We start from the raw sequence: 10,785 nt of genomic DNA on the forward strand, positions 1-10,785 counted from the left end.
TGGGTGCACGAGACTGCCCCAAATTTGAGACACTTGCATCAGGAGAACATCAACCCAATATAGCCTGTTAGGGGGAACCTTTAGGATTCTAGGACCAATGCCAGTTACCTTCTTCAGCCTCATTTGCTAGTTGTTAGTGCCCACGTGCACTATCATAGTTTTCTGTTCCCAGAAGATGGCAATGTAAAATTACCCAAATATAGGAAAGCATTGATTAAAGTTTTTAAATTAATATTTTTAGCATATGTTGTCATTTCCTGAAAAATTTAAAGTTATATGTATTATATATAAAATTAAGAAGTGGCCAAAATATGTATGTACGTATGTTGATCAGTGTACTAGAGCTAATTCATGACGAAGTTATGAATGAAATTCCGATGGCTTTGCACCATTCATCAGGAGGATTTAATATCTGGCTGTTCCAAATCCGTTATGAAACTGAAAGAGAATGGGACTAGCAAATGCAAACCAGGTTGTAGACTCCTTATTTGCATCAGATATTAAAACAAAATCCACTAACGTCCTTTTATTCTTCAAGAGAAATGAGAACTACTTTACTCCTAAATGTTTAGACATCACTGGACAGCCAGCATACTGTACTTTTCATAATCGTTGCAGGCCTGCATTTGTGCAGCGTTATAGACGGTAGGTACTGTTCCTAATCCTAAATAGTATTTATTTATATGAAATTATGTTTTTGGATGTTGAGTTTCATCAGGTGAGTCTAGAAACTCCAGTTTCTTCGAAAATAAAATAAAATAAAATCCACCTACTTTATGTTTGCTAAATGAAGATCTTGTTTAAAATAGCAAATACAACATTTTTGTTTTGTTGGTATTTAAACTTTTAAATATTACATATTTCTTAATGTAAGTGGTTAATATTAATAAAAGCGATATGTTATATAAACATTACATATGAAGTAACATGTTTCCAACTCGCAACTTATGACAATTTAAATTTCATCATCATCATCAAATTCCTGACATGTACCCTCAAGGTGTGTACAGGATATGATAGTACAACATGAAAAATTACACCATTACTAACTTCCTATTCACAATTTTCCTCCAAATCAATCTGTTATCTGTCAGGACTCCAACACTGTCAGATCTTATATTTCTATCTTCTAAGGCACTTTTTATCGTATCAATCCACCTATATCTTGGTCTTCCTGTTGATCTTTTTCCTGCAAACCTGGCAGAGAACACTTGTTTTGCTCTGCTAACACATTCCTGGATGCTAACAAGGTCGAGTTATTTCCTAATATCCTCGTTTTTAATATGGTATTGCCATTGATACCATCTGTTCACCCCTCTAATCTTTCTCAGGACTCTCATATCTGCGGTCTCTAGTCTTTGGTCAAGTGTTTTACTTCTAACCTAGCTCTCAGATCCATAAGTTAAAATTTGTTTGAACACTGTCTGGTATATACACCTAATTTAGTGTTTTGACTAATTTCTCTCTTATTCCATATAAATTTATTCAGTTGACATCCTACCATACCAGCTTTGTTGATTATGTTGTCTATTTCCATATTTATTTTACCATTTCACTAAAAATTGTGCCTAAGTAGGTGAAATGTTTTACTTGTTCTATAACTTCTCCATTCATAACGCAGTTGATATTTTAAATGCTTCTCCTTATTTTCATTGTCTTTGACTTTTTATTATTGACCTTCATACCATACCTATTACAACAGTTATTCAATTTACTCAGGGAATCTTGCAGACTTGTAGTGGATTTATTTAGAAGTATAATATCAAAGCAGAGCTGAAATTAGCATATCCAATTTTGATATCAGGTTTAACACGACTTTTCTTCATAATGTGATCTATATATATAATGAATAACAGAGGGGATAGTGTACATCCTGGTCAACACCACGTTGAACATTAAACCATCTTCCTGTACTTCTTTTATTTCTAACTGCTGACTTACAACTCAAATAATTTATAAATTTTAATGTATATTTAAGTTTAAATTGAAATCTAAATTTATATACTTTTACAGTTTGGGAATTAAAGTTTCGGATTTCTGCCTGTGCATATATTCTCTGGCGAACAGAAAATTTAAATTAAATATATATTTGATTTCAGATAAAAGAGAATATTTGAACATTCTCATGAATATATTTTAACAAGAATAAAGATATGCGATGTGCACCTATATGCAGACAAATGTAATGTAACCATTACATTTGTTTGCAGCGCCTCTCGTCGACTGAAATTATGATTGAAGTCGTTATTTGAACCCTAATACTCGGAGGTTGTCTTGAGTAAACATAGGTCTAGTCCCAGCAGTGTTTTCGAACTGTCGGGTGAAAGCTAATTAGAAATGAGAGTAATTCTGCTGCAATGTTAAAATAATATATATATATATATAAAGCTGACGAGTTCAAATTTCTGGCTTGATGATAAACTGATATCGGGTCAAAGTTACTTGAGATCATTTTTTGTTTCTCAATGTTCCATTAAGACTGAAGTGATAACGACGTCATCTTTCAAATAAGAATTGCTGCAGAAATTTATTATTATTATTATTATTAAGTGAGACCTCCAGGGAATCAGCGACTAATCGAGGGAGGCCACATACTACATACACCAGCTATTATACTTATTCTTGAATTCATTCACACTGCTTGCACTCACGACATCCAATGGCAATCCATTTCAATCATGCACCACCTTCTAAGCGAAAAATCTAACACGCAAGGCCTTCTTAGCGGCCTTCATTCTCAACTTCCAAGGATACCCTCTTGTTCTTTCCCTGTCCTCCATAAATTGAAAAGTTCCATCAACTGAAATCCTGTATGATCCTATCAGAAGTTTGTAAGTCTCAATCATATCTTCCCTCTTTCTCCTTTTTTTTTGTTAGTGTCTGCAGTCTACAATTCTCAATCTGTCTTCATAATCAGTATTCCACAATCCTGATATCATTTTTAACACTCTCCTTTGCACTCTCTCTCTCTCTCTCTCTCTCCAATATATCAATTACAACGGAAACCAAGAAACCAGACCTGCGCACAATAGTCCAAGTGAGATCTTATCAAGACCTAGTAAAGAAGCAAAATAAGATTCTGATCTTTACACGTGAACGTTTGTTTCAGCATTGCAATTATCTTTTGAATTGTATTTGCAGTCTTTGCCACATGGTCCCTGAACTATTACAATGTTTTGATAAAATGGTACTATACCTGTATGGGCCTGATGGCCATTGTATTATCATATACTAACTAATCCCTGCTTCATAACATGAATTAGATTTCTTCGAAACCTAGTTATTTGGACGTGACAGAATAATAAGTGTAACATGAACCGAGAGATAAGATAAAACGGAGGAAAATTTAAAGAAGAAGCGTGTTAAGATATATATATATATTCTGATAGTGAATGAATGTAACAGAAATTGACTATAATTACTAGACTAAATACCCACTCCAAGATTCCACAATAAAAGGAGTTCTGGCTATCTCTCTCTGTTGGTGTCCTTCTTTATGTGCGATTTAATATTCCTTGCTTTTAAAGGTTAAAGACAAAATGGTTGCAGATTCAGATAAAAGGTGGATGATTTTAAAAATGAGATTATAATTGTTAGATTATGACACCCATTAAACGGTATGAAACATATAGTCACCGATGACGCAAACTGCTTCTCTGAGAATTCAGCTGGTGAGCTGTTATTTCCTTCCGGCAAAAGATGATAAAGAAGTGAGTTAGGTATTAGTCTGTATTCTAACGCATTCGTAAACTGAAGTTGTAGGATTGATGTTCGGCATTTGTAAATGACGATTTACCAATATTTTACTTTGTACCGGTAAATAAATAACAGTAAGTCTTTTGAATTTGTTTAAGTTCGTTTTTGAAATATTAAATATAAAACTAATTCTAGATTCCAATTGTCATTAATTTTTATAGAATTCAGGAAGGGAAGAGGGAATAGAGGTTATTCTATCGAAAGTTTTGATCATACTGAAATAAGAATTTATTGTATGAATAAACAATGATTAATTTTTCGAAACTATTTTCTTTTATTTAAACGAAATAGAATAATATTTTGAAATAAAATAAATGAAAAGGTTTCATATAAGTTTCAACTTAGTTGTTTTCAGGTGGAATGCGTTTATTATTATTATTATTATTTTAATAAAGGATAATTTAGATATCAGGCTTAGACTCTTTCACCGAACGGAGATAACTAGGCGCTAAATTCTAATTTGCATGATCGAAAGCAAGTAGACAATAGTTAAGTTATTCAAAAGAAAAAAATTCAACCTGAAAATAATTTAATACCAATATATATGACAACAAGGACTAGTTCGCATGATGTTACTCCTTGTGAATCAATCGTTATACTAACTACATTTTAGTCCTTGTGAACTTCAAGAGCATTAAAATTCTTTGAAAGGAATACTTGTCAAGTTCTTTTGAACATTACAAATTTCGTAGGCCTAGATTCACTTGAATAGAGTCAAACATAACTGCAAATTCATTCTCTGCATTAACTATTTGCAATAGGTATTTTTCCTCTTAAATAATTTAATTATGAATTAAAGGAATGATTTACTTATACGTTAACGATACCAAGCAATTTTATAAACTTGGTTTTAATCCTTTTTCCCAAGTAAGCAAACAAGTAGGTAAGTCAAGTTTGTGCCTGAAGTATTTTCAGGTATGAGGCAACTCATGGTAAAGGTGGAGTAAACTCCGATCACTTTCCTTAGTATCTACCATAATGCAAAGCACATCTCCTTGCGGACATGTATGATGCTATGCTTTAAAGGAAGGGCCACCACCCAGACTGATTTCGACCTTTATTGGGGTGTCATCAGTGGGAGCAGATCCTGAGATGCCAATGTTGAAGTAATGCAGAACTTATAAATTTTACCTATATAAGTTACCAGAAGGTGCTTTGACCTTATTAAATAAAAATTTCAGGATGAGAGAAAGATGTAGATCAGAAAGAAGTGATCAGAGCTTACTCCACCTTTACCACGAGTTGCCTCAGACCTGAAAATACTTCAGACACAAACTTGACTTACCTGCTTGTTTGCTTACTTGTGAAAAAGGATTAAAACCAAGTTTATAAAATTGCTTGGTATCTTTAACGTATAGTATACACAAGATATATTCAAAAAAAAAAAAAACTTTCTACATCTTTCGCTCATCCTGAGATTTTTATTTAATAAGGTCAAAGCACCTTGTGGCAACTTGTATAGGGAAAATTAATAAGTTCTGCATTACTTCCACCTTGGCATCTCAGGGTCTGGCTCCCACTGATGAGACCTCAATAAAGGTCGAAACCGGTCTTGGTAGTGGCCCTTCCCTTAATGCATAGCATCATACATGCCCGCAAGGAGATATATTTTGCATTATGGGAGATACTAAGGAAAGTGATCAGAGCTTACTCCACCTTTACCAGGATTTGCCTCAGACCTGAAAATATTTCAGGCGCAAACTTGACTTACCTACTTGTTTGCTTACTTGGGAAAAAGGATTAAAACGAAGTTTATAAAATTGCTTTTATCTTTGACGTATAGTATACCCAAGGTAAAAAAAACTTTCTACATCGATTTACTTATACGTTGGTTCCAATTCAAAACCGGTAAATAACAGTAAACTGCTTCTCTGAGAATTCAGCTGGCGAACTGTTACTTCTTTTCTGCAAAAAATCATAAAGAAATGAGTTAGTCGAATGTCTCATCCAATCTTTCGAATACTTCTGAGAGGTTATAATGTTAGGTTACGTGATAAAGTAATAATAATTGGTTAACTTTTTTTTAACAAGAGAGAAATTTCAATATTTTTATAGTTAATAATTTTAATGACGTTAATTTTATAACATTTTATGATAACATTTTTTTATAATTAAATATTTATTTATTTTTTTTTTTAGATGGTACTCTCTTTAAGCATAATATTGCTAGGATTCCTGATGACAGCTCATGGAAATCCCACATCGTGTTATGAAGAATCCCTTGATATTATGAATATTACAGCCTGTACCTGCGAATCTCGCAGTCAAGGGACTTTCTCCATATTCTGCAACGTCTACTTAGAAATTTCTGAGGTTGACGAAGACATTCCATTGATGGAATATAACTTTGTAGAATTGTCATTACATTTTAGTACAATCCCAGATTCCATCTGTCTCAAACTAGAAAGCCTTTTGCTAACAAAGAAGAATTCTGATCAAGAAGTGGATGTGAGCAATTTTACAATATTGCGATTGAGTAATACTTTGGAGATGATGCTTTCTATTGTTTCTGATATGAGTGTTGAGATTATGTTCCCCAAAGAAAGGTATGTAGGCTATTTGGCATCAGGTAATTTAATCGCACCAATACAAGTATCTCCAACGTGTCCTTCTGAGGTCTACATTGCAAATCATTTTCCTGGGGTGGCCACACCAAGCTTTGTAAATGTTTCTACAAGTGGTACCCTTTCACTTGTGGAAACTTCAGATCAGATGAGAACATTTCTGAAGGATGCCGTCGTTTCTGAGATCAGACTTGCCACAGCCGATACTATAAAGGAGTTATCCAGCAGAGCTATGGACAAATTATATGGCATCAATGTCAGAAGTCTCTCTTTTACGAGCTGCTATATTGAAGTACTCTTAAATTACAGTTTTCCTTTTCTTCCATACTTGGAATATCTGGAAATATCAAACTGTTTGGTAAGATATATGGCATCGAACGCCTTCAGCGACGCTCAAAATATATTAGTATTAAACTTTACTGGGAATCGAATATCTGTTATTCCAGAAGCCATTTTCAGTTTACCACAGTTGCAGGTGTTGGATTTGAGTCATAACAAACCCGAGCATCAGTTTTCTTGGGGTTTGCCTACTGAAACGAAAGTGCAGGTTTCAAACATCAAGACCATTATCCTGTCTGGTACACCCGTTGATGAGATTCCTAATGAAGCTTTTAAGAAATTCTCCAGACTCAAAACTCTAGATTTAAGCAATTGTTCTATTAACAGTATAGGAGAGTTCGCTTTTGAATCGCTGAATTTTCTGGAAGAGTTAAATCTTTCTTGGAATCTTCTATCCTTCTCAGACATGAGTAAATTTTCTAAGCTCCGTAATCTGAAGATCCTAAATCTCAACCATAATTCAATATTCCTGGAAGAGTGTTGTGTTCCCTTTTCGCAGCTCCCGCATCTGGACACTCTCCTTTTGGCATATAACAGCATTGGCGAAGTTCCCGCAAATATGTTTGACAATGTAACAGCCTTATACTTGGATTTAGAAGGCAATCATATCCAGAAATGGAATCCGTTATTGTTTTCTGGAATGCCCAGTTTAAGAATTCTAAACATAGCCCATAATGAGATTCGGTCTGTTGCCAATGTAATCACTAATCCTGTATCACCCGATGTTAAAGTTCAGATGTTGTTGAATCCATTTGATTGTTCATGCGCGTCTTTTGTTGGAATGTCAAAAATGCTTCGAAAAGGAGAGATTCAACTGCCAGACGAAAACCTAACATGTTATACACCTCCTGATCTAGATGGCTCTGTCATTTCTGTAAACCTTATAACCAGATGTGACAATGGGAATTCAGTGTTACCATCAGTGTCAACTTTGATAGCAACAGCCAGTGTTTTGTTTGTTTGGATAAATACTTAGCAAGATACTTAAAAGGACAGATGACTATTAAATATGAACATTTGTTAAGGATGTTTGAGCAAAATGAAGTACAAAAATAACGGACATATTCATATATATATTCACGGCTCATACATATATCAATGGAAATATATTTTATTTGAAAAATAAAATAAAAAGAAATGTGTGCATTGAGGCACACAACAGTATGCATACTGTTCAAGTAAATACATATGGGCGTAGTTGGAGAAGACACAAAAGCAATAGTAATCGAATTTCCGTAATTAATTTACGTTTTGATTTGTTTCTTTATATGAATAAACATGTAACTTTTTCCTCCTTCTCTTAATAGTACTTTTATTAATACGATAAGAAACCCAGGATTTATATTCTTTTTAAACTTACCTATTTGTGTGAACAGCTATCCCTCCGTTACGAATCATTTCGTAAAGGAGGGATAGCTGTTTGAACGAGTTAAATAATAATAAAAAAAAATTCAGAAGAAAACAAAATATCTATCAGCGTGGTTTTAATTCTTTAACTTAGAAAATCATTTTACATTTTATGAATGAATGGGTTAATAACTTTGCTGTAGTTTATTTTGTTTCCTCAAAACTTCCAGTGATCACCATCAGAAACTGTCTCTTGTTAGGTGATATAGAAGGAACGGACCACACAGGGGCCAATACCTTTGTATTTGCTTGAATTATACTGAAATGTTTTGGCTCCAATCATTGATTGTTAAGTAATACTATAATATATTATTGCAATAAAATAATGTTTAAAATTACATACTAATATATGAGTATTAAAGGAATATTGGCGTGCAAATTTCTTCTCTACTTCGTTTATTGAATTCTTAAAAACGAATTCAGTAACTGTTGTTATTGATACCCCTACTTTTTTGAAATAAAGTATACGAGATAATAGAAACTGTTTAGAATTAACTTATTTGCATAAGTTAATTCAAATTCAATTTGTAAGTTTCAAGCAAGACTAAGTAATTCAATTATATTTAAATCTTTCTTTCACCTCTCTATTAATATTGGTCAATTGAATTTAATAGTATTCAGTGAAAATCAACTGAAAGAGAAGCGGTCCAACAGCAAACAGCCAATGGTATGATTGGGTTTCTTAAGGAGATATAAATATCGAGTTATAACTAAGGTATTATGAGTGGATATTATGTTATAACTATTAAATAGTTATAGTAATAGATGACTGTTAATAATTATTGAATAGTTAAATACTGATAACATAGTTATTAAATAGATGAATTAGGTACATTTTTTAAATAAGTCAGATAAAGGATGAATATTGCATTGATGCCTAAGAGAAAGACCTTATGAGCTGCGTAAAATTTTTAGACAACTTGAAATAAAATTAATAGAATTAATTAATTAATATCACTACGTATATCTGCCAAATATCAGTGGATCAAGTTGCCATGGTCAATTTCCCCTCTGTCTGCTTTCTGAGTCTGCAATGCGATGAAATGCATTGGAGAGGTTAATCAGAAAAAAAATAGAAAGATTTCTCATTTTTCCTTAAAAAAAGACCGTTTTTTTTACCTGAGTGAATGAAAGCGTTCTCTTTTGGGAAAAGTCGATAACTATTTCATTCACTCCGCAAAGCACACGTTATCTCTCTCTCTCTCTCTGTATATAAAATATATACGTTGAAAGCAGATGACAGTCGTTACTTGACTATCAGATAGATACAAAAATATATGTATTAAAAATAAGAATACCATCTCTGAGTTTCTCAGCTAACAGACAATTCCATTCTCACCCAATCCCACCTATATAGTGCTGTCAATAGCAATGATGGTCTTTGGTTGGAGAGGCAGGTTCTCAATCACATTCAAAACACAAGGAAGATTCTGAGGTATTATTGAAAGGCGAGTGGTTGTTCTCATATGGAAAGGGAAAAAATGGATGTTTGTGATTGTCTTTCGCCTTCATACATTCATTAATACAAGTGAGTAAACACCCTCCCAAGATGGACTGAGTCACCATGGGAGAAGTAGACCCAACTCTCCCGCAATGGGAGAGGCCTTCACTGTAGGGGTAGAAAACAGGTTGAACATCATCATCATCATCATGCTAGTTTGAGAAACTAACAAAATATATCAAATGCTCCGCGTCTAAGCTGATTAAACAGGAAATATATGCTGGTGATTGACTTTCATGTTACTTATCTTGCAAGAAGAAGAAAGCATACACTTTATCACGCAGATAAATTATTCTGTTGATAAACATGATTCCAAGGTTTTTTGTTTGTTAATTGTTGTGCTCTTTCTCATCTCCTTTCCAGAATAGTTTCAGAAATTACATTTAAATTCCAAATTAAATTAAAATTGCAGCTATGTGAGATTGTAAAATCGAAAGATTGTGGACCTATAGTTCATTTGTACCATACGTGGGAAGGAATGTTTTTAAATATTTTCTTATTTTTTTCATATTTTTATACAGCATTGTTTGCAGTAAAAATAATCTAAGTATCAACTTCAGTTGAATGGTTTCATAAATGATTATTGATATGGTTTAAATAATTTGTTTGAAAAGGACGTAATCGTCTTGGGAATTCCAATAGAATGGAGTTTACGAACTGAACTCCAGAATGAGAAAATTAATTTTTCCAAAATGTTAAAAACGGTGCAGTGATGGTCATATTGTATGTATTGCCATGTTATATTGTTGAATGTATTTAAACCTTAAAAATTTAAACCTTTAAATTATTCCTAAAATAATTTTAGCAATTTTGTGTATCACGAATTAAGAAACAATATCAGGAATGTTACAGTTACAAGAAGAGATCTCCAAAACATGACTTGCAACAAAGGAAAAAGTCACTCAGTTTTATGATGGAAAAATTAAAGTTGTTCTAATCTATTTATTGCTATTTTATGTGCCATTGTAGGAAATATGTTCTTCCCTTTATCAGTAAAGGAAAGCGAACCAATCGGATGACTCTCAGCATATTGTTGTTAACAATGATTTATATAACAAATAACAACAATAACCTAAAAATGCTAAAAGAGAGACATTGAATTCCATATTGTGAAATTTTTGATGCTTAGTTAACATCTAGGTAACACATAGAGGAGATTGTTTTTTTTTTTTATAATTTAATTTATTTTTAATTTATGTCTTTCGAATCAGGCTCATT

At 32.9% G+C, this 10,785-nt stretch overlaps 1 protein-coding gene across 1 annotated transcript; it reads left to right on the forward strand.

Annotated features, from left to right (window-relative positions):
- Window positions 1-3,750: 3,750 nt before the first annotated feature.
- On the forward strand, window positions 3,751-7,957 carry LOC150108700 (uncharacterized). The gene is made up of 2 exons (XM_090416167.1): window positions 3,751-3,830; window positions 5,896-7,957. The coding sequence occupies exon 2, from the start codon at window positions 5,896-5,898 to the stop codon at window positions 7,633-7,635; it is 1,740 nt and encodes a 579-aa protein (XP_090272293.1). The 5' UTR covers window positions 3,751-3,830; the 3' UTR covers window positions 7,636-7,957.
- The last annotated feature ends 2,828 nt before the right edge of the window (window positions 7,958-10,785 follow it).

This window comes from Typopeltis vanoorti, chromosome 3, assembly GCF_054136105.1.
Source record: "Typopeltis vanoorti isolate ZY-2024b chromosome 3, IOZ_Tvanoo_1.0, whole genome shotgun sequence".
NCBI classification, from domain to species: Eukaryota; Metazoa; Arthropoda; class Arachnida; order Uropygi; family Thelyphonidae; genus Typopeltis; species Typopeltis vanoorti.